Here is a 19062-nt window from a genome sequence, read left to right as displayed (position 1 = left end):
TAACCAGGTCTTTGACCTGGAAAGTGTTTTCAATCAAGCATTACAATGTAAATTACTGATGAAAGATTTGCTGTTCCAAGGCCAAAGACTGTTGCTTGGCAACACACATGGAAATTAAGATATTTCCATTTCATACAAAAAAAGGAACATGCAATTGAAATGACAGTTGTGACTACTTCACAAGCAACGTGGGATTTCAGTTTTAATGTCCCTTTGCTTAGACAAGAGAGTTCACCAGAATACCAAATCACAGTCACAGTCTAATCATATAAGCCCACACTGGATATGCCAAGCCATGTGCCAAGTTCCTATTTCAAGGTCTACAGAGAGCACAGCGTTAACACTCTTAAGATACAAAATGTCTTCTGAATGACCACATGCAGTTGGTTCACACAAACTCACTTGTCAATGGCCAAATATTACTCTTCTCAAAACCTGTAAAAGCGAGGTTACATGATTCTATTGCTGTGAATATGAAAGTCAGGGATAGAAACAGAACCCTGCACATTGGTGTACCTGCTTATTCTTCTTCTTCTGATAAGCTAGCCACTGGTTTGGTGGTAAAGTAATCCTTAAGATACAGTAAGTCTACTCCGTCACTACTGAGAGTCAAACCCCAAATTGACTTTTTGTCACACCCTGATCTGTTTCACCTGCCTTTGTGCTTGTCTCCACCCCCCTCCGGATGTTGCCCATCTTCCCCATTTTCCCCAGTGTATTTATACCTGTGTTCTCTGTTTGTCTGCTGCCAGTTCAGGCTTGTCTCGTCAAGCCTACCAGCACTTTTCCAAAACTCCTATTTTTCTCTACTCCCTGTTTTCTAGTATTCCCGGTTTTGACCATTCTGCCTGACCTGACCCCGAGCCTGCCTGCTGCTCTGTACCTTATGACACTGCCCTGGATTACTGACCTCTGCCTGCCCTGACCCTGAGCCCGCCTGCCATTCTGTACCTTTCGGACTCTGCTATGGATCACTGACCTCTGCCTGCCCTTGACCTGTCGTTTGCCTGCCCCCTGTTTTTGTAATAAACTTTTGTTACTTCGAACTGTCTGCATCTGGGTCTTCTCCTGAGTCGTGATACTTTTGTCCATTAGCATACACATGGCTTAGAGGAATACAACAAATAACGGACAACATTATGGACCAGGTTACTTTGAAACAGGGAGAGAATTCCATTTACTTAATTTACCAATCCATTGCCGTCAAGCACTCACGATAGGAGGAGAAATGCTATGAGTGAATCAGTGTTTCAATAAACCTTCTAAAATGTGTATAGCTCCAAGACTATTTGACTAACTTCGTTATCTGCTTCATTTTGCAGCATAACTTGAAATGTATAAAGTGTTGGAATGTTACCAGTAGTACTGTAAACTAATCCTAAACCAGTCCTAAGCGCTATATAGCTATTTCAGGTGCATATGATGCCATGTTCGTCAGAAGAATGTTGCAAAGCAATCCAATGAAGAGGGCCATGCCTGGGGAAAATCAGTTGAATCATTGAATCATTCTAATAAAATAAATGCAAATAAAACTATTTCACCTGATCAAATTTAAGGTTGCGACTAGCTTCGAAGCGTTTCTAGTTCCACCTGAGAGGGCACAGGGGAATGACATACATGATGTGAGAGAACTAATGAGCCCTCTCGGAATGGAGCCTACAGTACTTTCTGCAGAGTCACATTGAGGGTTTGAAAAGGAATAAGGAGGAAGAAAGACATTTCTGCTTGCTGCTACAGTACTGCCAGAAATACTGTACATAAATATAATATATAAAGCTTTAGTAAAGCATTGGCTTAATCAGACACTTTTCTAGTTAGAATACTGTACTGTATTGTGTCAGATTGATTGTGATATTGATATCAGTGTGTCCAAAGGATTTTCCCAGTGAAAATAATACCTGCTTAGTTCTTTGTTTGGAAGAATATTCATTTAACCATTAATATGAGAGCTGAGGTTTTTAAGATGATGAGTAGGCACAATATCAAATTCAAACCAGCCAAGATTCAAACTTTTGAAAGATTATTGTAACCTACCAGTGTACTGTAGATCAAAACTATTGGGTGAGAAAATTTGAATTTCCCTGAACCAATACCTCATATCGCCACCATATTCACATTATCTTGAAGTACTAACAATGTAGATGTCAGTTTAAAGCAGAACCTATGACTCAGTCAACTGTAGCTACAGGTACTGGGTCTACAGGTCTGTTATATCATCTGGACTAATAGAGGGTTTCTATTTCAACTCATCACTTCATTATCCCTCAGGTGCACAGGGGTGGGGCAGCACTCACACAACTTGAAACAGAAATCATTAGGCAAAGGAAATATGTTACATTTCTGTAGCACTATGATTAGCCTAGCCTAAATCCTGGTAATGCACACATGCAGTCTTTATATAAAATTATATGAAACCATCTTAGGCTACAAATTGTAAGCTAAGCTGTTTGCATTTCATTTCCTTTTCAATCACACACACAGCATCATCACACACTGTCTCCATTTCCTGACCACAATGGTAACATCATAGGCGTAGGTGACATTTAACCAGGATACTAAAAGTCTCATCTGGTGAGATGTCAGTTTTATTTGACCAAAGTATAACATTTAGGACACTACCTAATGAGTTTACTGATTTGGAGGAAGATTTTTTTCTCTCATTCACACAGGATCAAAATAAATTCCTTAGAGAACTGTGAGATCAATAGAAGAACTTGGACCATCATTTAAAAAAAAACTAATCAGTAGTTGGTTTCCATCCAATTGGCAACAGATTTCCATGCACATTTTTCCCACTGTTGGTGTGTTTCCACCAAACTGACATGTTGCAGATAACAATCTGTGCATGATAAACTCTACACCTACATTGCTTGCTGTTTGGGGTTTTAGACTGGGTTTCTGTACAGGACTTTGTGACATCAGCTGATGTAAGAAGGGCTTTATAAATACATTTGATTTGATTTGATTTGATGATGACATAGTGCAGTGTTTCCCAACCCTTGTCCTCGAGTTCCCCCAACAGTATACAGTTTTGTTGTAGCCCTTGACAAACACACCTCATTCAACTCATTGAGGGCTTGATGATTAGTTCGACAAGTTGAATCAGGTGTGCTTGTCCACGGCTAAAATAAAAATGTGTACTGTTGGGGGTACTGGAGGACCAGGGTTGGGAAACACTGGCGTAGTGCACACACAAATGTACTTTTTTGCTTAAGTTTTCATGTAAACATCACAAAAACTGTTGCGTTAAATAGCAAATGTGCCTACTCTGGTTTTGGCACGTGCTCGCAGATACAGTGCGGTAAGCTAGTCTACATAATGAGATTAATACGGATAAGAGCGAGAATATTTGTATTTGTCAAACGGCAGTCACTATCCATCATCATGTCACCAGAATCAGACCCTCTATATTTATTGGAAAGGAGCATCAAGATCACTGTGCACTTTCACCACCCTGTGAAGTTCATCATAAATTACTGTATTTCATCTGTAGCCTAATAAACTGCATGGTTTCCCGAGTTGTAGTGGGAGGACCATATACCATATCATGCATGACTCCAAGTTTACCTCGACATGATGATTTTATATCAATATTTGCGCATAAAGGTATTTCCACCTCCATATAGCATTACTATATTAGCGACACAAAAATATTCCATCATGTCATACAAACAAATGATTTGTTGGCGTTCAAAATTGTACTGAAACTTCCTGCTGCAATCACAGCTGTCGTGATTTACTCGCATAAAAACGTGGTTATTGTTATTGGTAGGCAGCATAACTAAATGGAATATGAATATAAGTATGCATTAACACACGACAGACTGTGCCTTGCCAGGGAACTATGGCACACCTCAGCGGTGTGAGAAAGCACGAGGACCAAGGCCTCTCTGTTATTCTGCTGTATCTGACAGCCTTATGTAAAGTTGGCCCAGTGTGTTGATAAGGCATTTTAAATGTAAAAACATTTTCCAAAATGTCAAATCACAAATAATTATTCTCATACATACAGCATGTACCACATGTACCAGAGTAGTTGTCATGATTGACAACACATTTCACAATAAAATAATGGTTTTCTACGTCACAATGTAAATGTACATCAGAATTTCTCAAACAAATATTCCATGAATCATAAAGTCAGTTATCAAAAAACACATAATAAAACACCAATTAATATAGGTTAGGTTACACAACTACACCATACCCAATGGTAATGCTATTGGAAGTTGCTGCCAAGGGCACATGAAGTATGTAATCCCCTATCTACATTGTTATGAGTACTAGATTTACACCGTTTTTTAAGTACACATAAAGTACTGTTATACTCTGGCCAGGAGGTTTCAAAACTTCAATATACCCCTAAACTGTAATTACCCCTAGGGGGATAAATACAGTTGTATTGAATTTAACTGAATATGGTGGTAGGCCTATTTTGTTAATGCCCCACACTATATTTAGGGCTGAGATTTAACAGGGACCTCAAGATACGATCATTGATACTTAGGTAACGATACGATATGCATTGCGATTTTCACCATTCTTAAGATTCTCACGATTCTATATGTATTGTGATTTGATACTGCGATTTTATTGTGATTTGATGTTTCAAAAAATTGCTCACTGTACAGTATGTCTGCTGAAGAGGGACATGAGAGAGCATGATAAATTAATTGTTTTATTATATACAGCACTAGTCAAAGGTTTGGACACACCTACTCATTAAAGGGTTTTTCTTAATTGTTACTATGTTCTACATTGTAGAATAGTAGCGAAGACATCAAAACTATGAAATAACACATATGGAATCACGTAGTAACCAAAGAAGTGTTAAACTAATCAAATTATATTTTATATTTGAGATTCTTCAAAGTAGCCACCCTTTGCCTTGATGACAGCTTTGCACACTCTTGGCATTCTCTCAACCAGTTCCTCTGTCCAGTGTCTGTTCTTTTGCCCATCTTAATATTTTATTTTTATTGGCCAGTCTGAGATATGGCGTTTTCTTTGCAACTTTGCCTAGAAGGCGAGCATCCCAGAGTTGCCTCTTCACTGTTGACGTTGAGACTGGTGTTTTGCGGGTACTATTTAATGAAGCAGCCAGTTGGGGATTTGTGAGACGTCTGTTTCTCAAACTAGACACTGAACCAATACCAATGTACTTGTCCTCTTGCTCAGTTGTGCACTTGGCCCTCCCACTCCTCTTTCTATTCTGGTTAGGGCCAGTTTGCGCTGTACTGTGAAGGGAGTAGTACACAGCGTTGTACCAGATCTTCAGTTTCTTGGCTTTTTCTCCCATGGAATAGCCTTAATTTCTCAGAACAAGAATAGACTGACACGTTTCAGACGAAAGGGCTTTGTTTCTGGCCATTTGGAGCCTGTAATCGAACCCACAAATGCTGATGCTCCAGATACTCAACCACTCTAAAGAAGGACAGTTTTATTGCTTCGTTAATCAGCACAACAGTTTTCATCTGAGCAAACATAATTGCAAAAGTGTTTTCTAATGATCAATTAGCCTTTTAAAATTATAAACTTGAATTAGCTAACACAACGTGTCATTGGAACACATTGTTGCTGATAATGGGTCTCTGTATGCCTATGTAGATATTCCATAAAAAAATCTGCCATTTCCAGCTACAATAGTAATTTACAACATTAACAATGTCTACACTGTATTTCTGATCAATTTTATGTTATTTTAATAGACACACTTTTTTTTTCAAAAACAAGGAAATGTCTAAGTGACCCCAAACTTTTGAACTGTACTGTACATGTAGGTAGGTGTAAAGTGACTTCATTACTGTATGATTGACTCTATACCAAAACCAGATAGTATACACAATAACTACATGCCCTTCACAATGTATGAACAATACTGTGCTTTTTTTCATGAATGTCTAGATTAGATCATAATTTGACCTGCAAATGGCACCTCATGGGTAGAGTATCCCAACTTCTACTGTATATCACCGCCTGAGATTTTAGTGTTCCATGCTACTAAAATGTATGGATTTAATCATGTATCATTACTTCTCTTCACAAAAACAAAAGCTTAGAGAAATTAAGGACGTGTCTCTAATTATGCATCATCAGTTTCTCATCGCTCACCTCGTCTTTAGCCATGACCACTAGAGTAGCCTGAACCACAACTAATGCTTTTCTTACAGTAGACTACCATCTAGAAAAATTATAATTACAGCTAGCCATTGACAGTGTTCATTTGACCGTCATGACCAATCCTGGATTTCCCTTTGGGCTATGGATCACCTTTAAACATGTACAACTTTCAGCACAGTAACTAAAACTGTTGAAATCCAAACTTTGTTAAGTCTGGAAAAGAACACCTAACACAAACCCAGAGGCAAACCCCAAACCACATAACCAGAAATGATTTGAAGAGACTCACGGTAGTGAAGTTCCATGGGTAACACTCCGATCCCCGGAACGTGCAATGCAGCAGCATGTCACTGATATCGTGGCCCGTGCGGTTGTAGAAGTCTGTCATGTTGAACTGCTTGGGCTTGAAGTTGAGGAAGTTGGCCTTATCCTTGAGGGCGTCCAGCACCTCGGGCTCGGCCAGGTGAGTGTTGGCTATCTGATAGTTGGAGTTCAGGAGGGCCAAGAGCTCCCCCACATGATACAGGTCGTTCCTGGTGATCTGGGAGAAGCGGAACTCGTTGAGGTTGCAGAAGGTCACAGCAGGGAAGGTGAGGTTAGGCGCCGCCACCTCATCCAGTTTAGTGACATGAGGATACTCAAAGTAGTAGGACACGCGGTCCATGCATACCAGCATCAGCAAGGCCAGCGAGCCCAGGAACGAGAGTGTCCAGAGGAAGCGGCGAAACGTCATGTGCCCGTAGGCAAATATGTGGCTCATGCCATGTAGAGTGGACATGTTGGCGAAGGCTTGCAGGTTGGAGGGCCGAATGCTCTCGATGCTTTCCTCTGAGTCCCCCTTCATGGTTGCAGGTGAGTGATCCTCAAGACGCTAGTATTTCCTCAACAAGAACTTCAGGTTCGAGAGACTTGCTTAGCAACAGAATGTAGCATAAACCAACCAGTCGCCAATGTTTTGGCGCGGCAACCTGAGCCTTTTATTCCAACGATAATCTGCAAGTGGCAAATTCTAACCTCTATCTTAAAATGGTTTTCAGCCGCTTTTACAATTTCTCTTTTATAACAATTCACCTTCCAGAGGGTCTTAGTTATTCCATGTAGTCCCAGGTCTCCCCTTTTCTTTGAAGCTCCTCTTCTATTCTCTTTCTCTCTAGCTCTCACTCTGTCTCTCTCTCCCGCTCTGCTGTCTTTTGTAGCAGAACCAAACACAATGACAGCTCCAGAAACACCCACTTCTACCAAAAAAGGAATGCCTTCTGTACCCTGGGCAGTGTGAAAAGGATAATGAAAAGAACAAACAGGAGAAAATAATGGTCGGAAGTGAGGGAGAGGAGAGGGAGAGATGGGGACTGGTAATGAAAGGGCTGCGGAGGGCTGAAGAGACGGGTTCAGCCTCAACAGTCAATGGGACCCTTCCTCCTCCTATCGGCATGAACGCCACTACATTTCGGTGATAAAGGGATGCAATGGATTTTGGAATGGGGGAAGGAATAAAGAGAGAGATGGCTCACTATCCTTCGCTGCCACCTTAATTTACTTTATTTTCTCTCTGTCACTCTATTCTCTCTTTTCTCCAGATGAAAATGATGAGGGGGGTCATAGACCTCCCACTAACCCACCTCTCCTGTGTGGTTGACAGACAAGCCCAGTGTTGGTAGGTAGCCTCCACGGTATGTACTTCCTTGCTTCGCTCTCATCCACAATTAGCAAGGAAGCCCATGCACATCTTGATGCTTTACGGCCACCTTCGCCATCCGAGCCACTAAAGCCTGTTCATCGCCATTAGCGTTTCTCCTGATCTCAACATACAGATTTCTATTCTTCCCTCTCTTTCGCTCCCTCGCTTGCTCGCTTGCTGCTCTTGCTCCCTCCCACCACCACTCTTTCTAGCCCCCCCTCTCTTTCTCTACCTCTTTAGTAGTCAGGATCCATCCTACTGCCGAATGGCTGCTTTGCCTGTGTGTCTGTGCTCACAGGGGGAGTCTCTCATTCTGTGCTGCCGGTAACTTCACTATTGTTATGGTTTTCTAATATGCTCTAACAGTCAGCGTCTGTCATCTGCAATTCAGTGATAGCTCCTACTGTGTATGGGAATGCCACAGGTTGCATGTAGATATGGATGTAAAATTCATAGCCACAAAGAGTATGATTTATCTGTAACAGGGGATGTGGTTGCAAGAGCCTACATCTTCACATAGCTGAGAGCATGTGTCTCCATTTGATGTTAACAGGCACAAGTCAAATAAATGATCCGAACATTGCAGAACTGAATCCATCGATCTCATAGTGAAAATAGTATTTTTCTCAGGAGTATTTGGTCTCTTCTAATAGGATAGTGAAGTGAACACATTGGCTGCCATTTCATTTCTGTTAGACTTCGGTAAGTATTAACCGGTCCTACATCCCCAGAGCTCATTGTTGCCACCTTGGGCCAGTGGAACAACCAACCCCTGGAGGGTCTTTCCCTGATAATTATTGCTCCAAATATGGTCCAGGGTTTCAAGGCTTGACCAATAATAATTGGCTTGGGCTTTTCATTGGGGTTAAAAGTTAATCTCATCCTAAAGAGAAACCCCGTTCATTATTCTTAAGAGCAAACAAGATGATCACTCATTGGCTCACCCAGAGAAGCCTTATTATCATAACAATAGACAAATTACCAAGGATTATGACCACAACCCTGGAGGATTAAATCAATATATATGTCCTGGTAACCAAGAGCTCACACTCACAGCATAGCAACCAACCATTACCCATCCGCGATACTAACTTCATCAGTCGTGCTTTTGAGATAATACAAAAAATACCCAGTCATGCATCAACTTGTCAAATGGATATTGGCATAATAGAAATAGCAATTTGAAAAACACTCTGAGGAAGACACAACATGATGCCTGGAGTGATAAGACAATTTGGGTTTTATGTCCACATTCTACATTTCTCTGTGTTTTCTGCTTTTGTTTTTTCTTACAAGTTAAGACATTTTATTTGGCAATAAAATCTCTAATGTTTTGAGGTTGAAAACAGATGAGGAAAAAACAACCATCACCCTGCTACGGGTGTAAAGGTATAAAGTATGAAGAAAAATTTGGGTTAAAATTCTAAATACATCTTGGTTAGTCATTCATATACTTTTGGACACCAAAAATACTCCCCACAGTGATAGCCAATGTTATGTTAGTGTTGTGTTCTGACACAAAATAGCTGTCACCCATCACTTAGGTGGAGGCTATTCCTTAGGTGGAGTTGCATGAAGTCACCCCCTTACTCCCCCTTTTGATGTAAAGGGCTTTGAGGCCTAGTGAAAAGCTTTAAATAAGCGATCTATGATCATTATGACAATCCATCATGTCATCCCATTTGGACCACATAAACATGTCCATACAATAGGTGCCTAAGTTTGACATAGGGGCCTAATCAATAAAGTGACTCAGTTGTCAACTGCAATTGGTTCACCATATTTGCATAGATTTTCATCTAAATAATTTAAACTCCACAAACGTATTCAAGAAATGTAAATAACTAACAAACGTACAGCCTATGCACTTATTTGCATTTTACTTGTACTACTGTAGTACATTATATGTAGACAAACAGATTATACAAAATCAAACTGGTTAAAGTTTTTGCATTCATGCTTGTTACAGATTGTAGAGGGGAAAACTGTGGACTTTTCGCTTAGTAATTGGCTTTCAAGTGGCTGGTGATTTGCGAGGCATAATGCAGTGAATATTAATAGGAAGAGAAACATTTGAAGCACTCACTCCTAAGCGATATATAAATGGTTCTCTTTATGTGGGTCTTTTTGAATGTGTGTGCCTGTCACTAACTACAGCAAATACAGACACAGTTATGTCTCTCTGACTGCTATACAGCTCAACTTAAATGTAACAAAATTCTGCTCCTTACATGCAATGCACCAAAAATGTCTTCATACTGCACAATGCACCAAAGATAGGCTTTATACTGTGATGCACGATGCATTACATAAATGTCTTCATATTGTCTACTAGTTCAGAGAAATGCTTGTAAATGCACAGAGTCATCCTCATATTGACTTGGTCAATTCAGTATTCCAGGAAACTGGAAGGGAAGCAGCTAAAACGATACAGCTTATAATTTATGTCCAGTACTCTGCATAGCTGCAGGGCCTAGTGGGATAAATTAAAACATGATTTATTTGACTTTATACTGATCCAGTGGTGAAGGTTTGTTGGCTAGTTAACCTAGATAGTCCAACAACAGGAATAAATTGTAGCTTGTGACGTAGTCAACATAAGATATGTGCTGAAATTTGAATCACACATGAGTACCTCAAGTCAGGATGCAGCAGGTGATGTCTATGTTCTATGCTGTAATCAATAGGAGGAAACGTTTCCTGCAGTCAAATGACCAAATCGCACTCTAGTGGCCTCATGGGTGAAATGTTATTCATATTTTTCATAATTTCATAGTTACTCAACCATATTTAAAAAAAAAAAAAATACAAATCTGGTGTTTCAATATCAAACAGTTTTGTTATTTTTCAGTCTTCTGTGATATATACATATTGGGATGCAAACTCAAAATTGAATACATTTCAACTTTATATCTGATATGGTAAGGGTGTCTTCTTTTTTACCGTGTGCGAGGTGTATAGAGTTGAAGGCCGTCATTGTAAATAAGAATTTGATCTTAACTGACTTGTCTAGTGAAATAGTTTTTCCTTTTTTATATATATATGTATATACACACACTGCCGTTCAAAAGATCTGGGTCACTTAGAAATGTCCTTGTTTATGAAAGAAAAGCAAAAAAAAAAGTCCATTAAAATAACATCAAATTCATCAGAAATACAGTGTGGACATTGTTAATGTTGTAAATGACTATTGTAGCTGGAAACGGCTGATTTTTAATGGAATATCTACATAGGAGTACAGATGCCCATTATCAGCAACCATCACTCCTATGTTCCAATGTCACGTTGTGTTAGCTAATCCAAGTTTATAATTTTAAAAGGCTAATTGATCATTAGAAAACCCTTTTGCAATTATGTTAGCACAGCTGAAAACTGTTGTTCTGAATAAGAAGCAATAAAACTGGCCTTCTTTAGAATGGTTGAGTATCTGGAGCATCAGCATTTGTGGGTTCAAAATAGCCAGAAACAAAGACCTTTCTTCTGAAACTCGTCAGTCTATTCTTGTTCTGAGAAATGAAGGCTATTCCATGCGAGAAACTTCCAAGAAACTGAAGATCTGGAACAACGCTGTGTACTACTCCTTTCACAGAACAGCGCAAACTGGCTCTAACCAGAATATAAAGAGGAGTGGGAGGGCCCGGTACACAACTGAGCAAGAGGGCAGGTACATTAGAGTGTCTAGTTTGAGAAACAGACGCCTCACAAATCCTCAACTGGCTGCTTCATTAAAAGGTACTCACAAAACACCAGTCTCAACATCAACAGTGAAGAGGCAACTCCGGGATGCTGGCCTTCTAGGCAGAGTTGCAAAGAAAAAGCCATATCTCAGACTGGCCAATAAAAATAAAATATTAAGATGGGCAAAAGAACACAGATACTGGACAGAGGAACTCTGCCTAGAAGGCCAGCATCCCAGAGTTGCCTCTTCACTGTTGACGTGAGACTGGTGTTTTGTGGGTACTATTTTTTTAAAGGACATTTCTAAGCGACCCCAAACTTTTGAACAGTAGTGTATATTTGGTTTAAAACCAAGAAACACTCTGTGTGACCCAGATTTAGCCCACTGCATTGAAACAACATAACTTGTCATTTATAACATACAACAGGGAAGGGAAACTCCAGTCCTCCGGGACCGAGGTGGTGTCACACTTTTTCCCCCATTCCTAGCTGATTAAACTAATCACATTCTAAACTGACAATCATGGTTGATTATTGAAGTCAGGTGTGTTAGCTGGGGCTGTGCCAAAAGTGTGACACCAACCCCCTCATGCCTGTCTACATGAATGAATCCTGGTCTACATCTCTAAAGTACTCATCTGGTGTATTACATATTGTTCTACGACAGTCCTTCAGGATTGCTATTGTACAAATCTAAGCTCTCCAGCCAAGGAATTTTCTAAAGATCCCTCTTGCTCTTTTCAAATGCCAGCTCTGTTGGTATCTGCAATTGTAAAGTCATCCTCTCAATCACAAACCTACCCAAAGAAACACCATCTGTGCCATCCAGAACAGCCAAGCATGGCCAGGAAATGATTGGGTTCCTAATTTCTATAGATTTTTTTGAGAAAGAAATCAAATCTTAGGCAACAGAACATTTGATGGTCCAATAACTATTCCATTCCTCCTCATGTAATTAAATAAAATGCCATTGCCTCTTTTACATTTTCAATAACACAACCAGACGATTCAGTCATTTCTACAGTGCCTTGCAAAAGTATTCATCCTCCTAGGCGTTTTTCCTATTTTGTTGCATTACAACCTGTAATTTAAATGAATTTTTATTTGGATTTCATGTAATGGACATACACAAATAGTCCAAATTGGTGAAGTGAAATGAAAAAAAATTACTTGTTTAAAAAAAATAAAAAATACAAAAACGGAAAAGTGGTGGGTATATATGAATTCACCCCCTTTGCTATGAAGCCCCTAAACAAGATCTGGTGCATCCTATTACCTTCAGGAGTCACATAATTAGTTAAATAAAGTCCACCTGTGTGCAATCTAAGTGTCACATGATCTGTCACGTGATCTCAATATATACACCTGTTATGAAAGGCCCTAGAGTCTGCAATACCACTAAGCAAGTGGCACCACCAAGCAAGCGGCACCATGAAGACCAATTGAGCTCTTCAAACAGGTCAGGGACAAAGTTGTGGAGAAGTAAAGATCAGGGTTGGGCTATAAAAAAATAGCTGAGCACCATTAAATCCATTATTAAAAATTGGAAAGAATATGGCACCACAACAAACCTGCCAAGAGAGGGCTGCCCACCAAAACTCACAAACCAGGCATGGAGGGCATTAATCGGAGAGGCAACAAAGAGACCAAGGATAACCCTGAAGGAGCTTCCAAGTTCCACAGTGGAGATTGGAGTATCTGTCTATAGGACCATGTTAAGCCATGCACTCCACAGAGCTGGGCTTTACGGAAGAGTGACCAGAAAAAAAATCTAATGCTTAAAGAACAAAATAAGCAAACACATTTGGTCTTCACCAAAAGGCATGTGGGAGACTCCCCAAACATATGGAACAAGGTACTCGGGTCAGATGAGACTAAAATTGAGCTTTTTGGAATTCAAGGAGAACACATATGTCTGGTGCAAACACAACACCTCTCATCACCCCGAGAACACCCTCGTCACAGTGAAGCTTGGTGGTGGCAGCGTCATGCTGTGGGGGTGTTTATCATCGGCAGGGACTGTGAAACTGGTCAGAATTGAAGGAATAATGGATGGCACTAAATACAGGGAAATTCTGAGGGAAATCGGTTTCAGTCTTCCAGAGATTTGAGACTGGGACAGAGGTTCACCTTCCAGCAGGACAATGACCCTAAGCATACTGCTAAAGCGACACTCGAGCGGTTTAAGGGGAAACATTTAAATGTCTTGGAATGCCTAGTCAAAGCCCAGACCTCAATCCAATTGAGAATCTGTGGTATGACTTAAAGATTGCTGTACACCAGCGGGAACCCATCCAACTTGAAGGTGCTGGAGCAGTTTGACTTGAATAATGGGCAAAAATCCCAGTGGCTAGATGTGCCAAGCTTATAGAAACATACCCCAAGAGACTTGCCGCTGCAATTGCTGCAAAAGGTGGCTCTACAAAGTATTGACTTTGGGGGGGGGGGGGGGGTAAATAGTTATGCGCATTTTTTTTTGTCTTATTTCTTGTTTGTTTCACAATAAAACATATTTTGCATCTTCAAAGTGGTAGGCATGTTGTGTAAATCAAATGATACAAAAAAAATCCATTTTAATTCCAGGTTGTAATGCAACAAAATAGGAAAAATGCCAAAGGGGGTGAATTCGTAAGCCACAGTATTTAATTCTGACATTTTGACCTCTTTATATACTTTTCTTAAAATCATGCACCTGATGTAGATTGATTGTGTCTGTTGTTATTATGGCTCCATTTCCTGTCTTCAGAGTCTCCTGTCCACAATGACTATGTCCCCCTACATTTTGGGCTAGTCATGCTACTCTTATTAAAACTGATGAATTCTCATCTCATTTGTAAGGTTTTTTCTTGTCAGGGCATATGGTCAGTAATGAACACAGTGCTCTAACCATGAGTAGGAGGTGCTCTTGTTGGCAATGTAAGCCTATCAATAAATCAATCAGTATTCATCATCATACACAGATATCTCAACATTTATGTTTACACTAAACAAAAACAGACTCCTTATAATGACTTATGCACTGACTCTTCCACCGGAACACAGCCTTCTAGATCAGCTAAGCAACACACTTTGTGCCCTACCAAACCAAACTCCAGAGAGAGCTGGCCCAGGCCCCAAGCCTCAGAGGATGCATTAGACCCCATTCCAATGGGGCCCAGTGGGTGACTTTGTAAAAGGGTAAACTATCTGACATTTGAGGGCAGCATGGGCATCAGACAGTGATAGAGGGACTGGGATGGTCCTCTATGCCCAGAATGATGCAGTGCCACTTTTCCAGAATGGAAGAGACAGAAACAGAGTGCATTAGGATTACAGAAAGACAGATGCTTAAACTGAGAACTGCACTGCACACCTTCACCTTGACAAACCTGATCACCAGCCCTTTTGCAAGACTAACACTAGGGTACATGTACTAACAGAATATCACCCTGTTCATTTTCATCCAGAATATAGAACATTTTACAGAATAGCGAAAGGGGCACTAATGTGCATTGAATACACAATTGTGCTATAAGATGAAAACATGACATACATACGATAAAGGTAAAATGGTACAATGAGTATATCAGAATCATAGCCATCAACTGCAAGAGACTACTGACAATTTAGACATGGACATCTAGTAGACAAATGCTTCTATATTAATCCTTAGCAACAGTAGTCAGGGAATGCAATGTCAGTGGAATGTTTTAAACAGTACCAGTTATCTCTAAGATGTATTGAAATGTTAATTAGCTATTTAGGGGTTTGTTTCAGCACTCATTTGGGGGAAGAGCAATTTGCGGGTGGGCGTTCTCAAATTGATAGTGAAGGGAAACTGTGTCATTCATCTCATTATATAGAGCATGTTTTAAAACTATCATGTTTCAAGGTATGACCCAGATGCAGACAACGTCGAATTAACAATAGTTTATTAATCCAACAGAGGCAGGCAAAAGACAGGTCAAGGAAAGCCAGGGGTCAGTAATCCAGATTGGTGGGGCAAAGGTACAGCAAGGCTGTGAGACATGGGTTTAACTCTGGACACATGAAAGGTGGGATGTATACAAAGAGTACGGGGCAACAGAAGACGAACAGCAGAGGGGTGGACAGCCATACCTTCTGCCCAAGATGATACTGGGGAGCAGTGGTCCAATGGCGATCCGCTTGTCGTCAATACCTGGAGGTGCTCTTGAGGAGGGCCAACAAACATCTGTGCAGAAGGTATACCGACCTCTTCTTCCTGCTCGGGGAAGAGTGGGGGCTGATACCCCAGGGAACACTCAAATGCCGATTGGCCCGTGACAGAGCAGGGAAGGGTGTTGCAGGTGTATTCCACCCACACAAGCTCTGGCTCCAGGTGGTGGGGTTATTGGAGACCAGGCAGCGCAGTGTGGTCTTAAGTTCCTGGTTGGCTCGCTCTGACAGGCCATTGGACTGGGGTGGAACCCAGAGGACAGGCTGGCCAATGACCGAATGAGGGTGCAGAACGCCTTCCAGAACCGGTACGAGAATTGAGGACCCTCACTGTCCACGGGCAGTCCATGGATCGTGCTACACCATGAGCTGGGCCGTCTCCTTGGCCGAGGGTAGTTTGAGGAGAGGAATGAAGTGGGCAGCTTTGGAAAACCGGTCGACCACAGTCAGGATGACAGTGTTGCCCTCAGATGGGGGGGAGACCCATGACAAAATCCAGGGATACGTGGGACCAGGGACAGTGAGGGACAGGCAGTGATTGGAGAAGACCAGCCGGAGCTTGCCGAGGAGTCTTGTTCTGAGCACAGACCGTGCAGGCGGCGACAAATGCGGCAACATCCGGAACCATAGTAGGCCACCAAAAGCGTTGTCACACGAATACCAGGGTCCGACGGGAGCCCGGGTGGCAGGCAAGCCTGGAGGAATGCCCCCCCTCAGGGTTCGGCTGGGACCGCTGCACCTCCCGGACCAGCTGAGTGCCGTCACCAGGCACCAGGTTGGAAGGATGGTCTCGGGCTCCGGGGTGGTAACCGTAGGGCTATAGCGGCGAGACAGGGCATCCGGCTTGACGTTCTTGGATCCTGGTAAGAGAGGGAAAGTTGAACCAGGTAAACAGCAGAGCACATCTCGCTTGCCTGGAGCCAGTGCCTCCATTCCTCCAATGCCATCTTCACTGCAAGAAGCTCTCGATTCCCCACATCATAGTTCCTCTCCGTGGCACTGAGGCGGTGGGAGAAGAAAGCACAGGGATTCAGCTTAAGGTCCAGGGCAGAACGTTGGGACAGGACAGCCCCCACTCCAACATCTGAAGCATCGGCTTCCACCACAAACTGACGGGAAGGACCAGAATGAACCAAGATAGGAGCAGTGGTGAAGCGGTGTTTGAGGTCCCGGAATGCCTGGTCAACGGCAGAGGACCACGTGAACTGAACCTTGGTAGAGGTGAGTGTCGACAGGGGGGGAAGATGGTGAGATCCTAGTACACCGCGGGAATGGTGGAGAGGTACGGGGCACCTTCCGAGCCCCCAGGAAGACGTTCCGGGGCAGGTTGCGTTAACTTCAGACAATGGGTGTGGCAGAACGGACTCCAGCCTGTGAGGTCAGTAATCCAGATAGGGGAGCAAAGGTACAGGATGGCAGGCAGGCTCAGGGTCAGGGCAGGCAGAAAAGGTCAAAACCGGGAAAACTAGAAAACAGGAACAATCGAGAGACAGGAACAGAGGGGAAAATCCTGGTAGGCTTGACGAAACAAAACAAATTGGCAACAGACAAAGAGAACACAGGTATAAATACACAGGGGATAAAAAGGGAGGTGGGTGACACCTGGAGGGGGATGGAGACAATCACAAAGAAAGCTGAAACAGATCAGGGTGTGAGAAAACTTGGCAAACTCTTTGAATGAAGACAACAGCCACACAGCTAGTACAATACACTACAATACAGCCTAAAGAAGACATTTCCTAGAGATTACCAAAGGCAAAATCAATTTATTTGTTCCTCTATGTGCGGTCTGAACATGTGTTTGTTCAATTGTACTTATTGTTACCCTGATTGGCGTTAATCTTGTGTGTGTGTGTTGTTTCAGAAGTTTCATTGGTGATTATATATCTCATGATGTGTTTCTCGTGTGCATTTCTCAGCACCAGTATGTCTTACAAGACTCTTTACAACATTAATAGAAAGACCAAGTTCTTTGGCTGAAATGCGGACCCTTTTTATCCTCATATAATGAAGTTATAAGCCATCAAACACACTCGATCCACTTGTGACAACTAGCCCCATCTTGGGGTTGGTTGTCACACAGTATGGGGTTGGTTGTCACAATGTTTTCTGGTGGCTTATTTATTCTGCCTACTATCAACTATCAATCACATAGATCATGTATTTTAAGGTAGAGATACATCACGAAGTGCTTTCTATCCTTCTCGATCAGACGTTCTCGCTTCTCTCCATCTCCGTGTCTGCTCCACACAGACGGGATAAATCAGCAGGCGTGTAATGGATTATGGTCATGGTAGTTAATTGCCACATTTTCTGGGCTAAACTATGTAGAATATTGGCCTGTTGGAAACTACAACTCCATACTACATCGCACAGTTCTGGCTTGATCTGATTTATCTCTAGAGAAACTGCACATCGAGCTCACAGAAAATAAACAAATACAAATGGAATTCAATTCAAATAATTGAACCGACCTCGTCAGTTAGTTGTTTAAAAAATGAAAGATAACCAACATTTTGGTTAATTGCTCAGCACTATATGTCGGCCAAAGGTGTTAGTGTTTACTTGAAAAGGGAAAAGAGCTTGGGATTTATTGTATAGTGGCACTGGCAATCTCCCCGTACAATAACCAACCCAGAATTCTATCTTCCCACCCCCACCAATGCTAATTAACATGCTAGTTACCACATGGCTTGACCTAGCAACTCAGAAATAGGTTTGAAATGTAAACCTCCCTTTCCTCTTTTCAGCAAACATAATTGTTCATGTATACTCCCAAAGCTAAACACTTAGAAAGAAAATACCAAGATATCTGGTTTTTACTTTCACCTATGAAAAACACATTCCCCTCACCTCAATGTTTTGTCAAGCTGACATGAATTGACAAGGTGGATGAGTTCTTTCAAAGAATTCACACATTTGAATTGTTTTATTATTACACAGCATCCTTTAGATTGGGAGTAATAAGCACCCATGAGACAACCAACCCGTGAGACAACCAACTCCGGTCTCCCCTATGTAATGCACCCTGGTTGGTTCCACAGGAGAAAAGCACCAGAGTATATGTATTTATTCACCTAAGACATATGACTCATTACAGCACTGAAACAAGAGAGGGACAAAGACTTTGAGGGGCAAAGACTGTTTTATCCACAGCGGTTACATTATACACATATTCATAGAAATATGGTCCATTAGGGACTTGAACCCACAAATCTGATGTTTACAAGCAGCACTCTCAAACCAAGAGAACTACCACACTGGGACCATAACGTGTCTCTGATTATGTTACAATACATCTAAGTAAATAATTTCAGATTATCCCTAAAGAGTGTATGGAAACAAACTCAAATACTGTTAATAACGCAATTTGTGTTGACACGTATCGACCAGCAATGGGAATACAGGTT

At 41.6% G+C, this 19062-nt stretch overlaps 1 protein-coding gene across 3 annotated transcripts in view; it reads right to left on the bottom strand.

Annotated features, from left to right (window-relative positions):
* LOC110530477 (acid-sensing ion channel 1C) overlaps positions 1 to 8017 on the bottom strand; it is a 165838-nt gene extending 157821 nt beyond the window's left edge. Inside the window, exon 1 of one of the 3 annotated variants that reach the window (XM_090182497.1) lies at positions 6410 to 8017. In XM_090182497.1, coding sequence (XP_090038623.1) covers positions 6410 to 6964 — 555 coding nt within the window. In that variant the 5' untranslated portion in view covers positions 6965 to 8017. The remainder of the gene's footprint in view (positions 1 to 6409) is intronic. The other 2 variants (XM_090182496.1, XM_021613580.3) reach the window with 2 other exon arrangements.
* Positions 8018 to 19062: the final 11045 nt, after the last annotated feature.

The sequence above is a fragment of the Oncorhynchus mykiss genome, chromosome 8, assembly GCF_057628025.1.
Source record: "Oncorhynchus mykiss isolate SJ-2025 chromosome 8, ASM5762802v1, whole genome shotgun sequence".
NCBI lineage: Eukaryota > Metazoa > Chordata > Actinopteri > Salmoniformes > Salmonidae > Oncorhynchus > Oncorhynchus mykiss.
The sequence above is the reverse complement of the archived record's forward strand: the minus strand, read 5'-3'. Positions and strand labels throughout refer to the sequence as shown.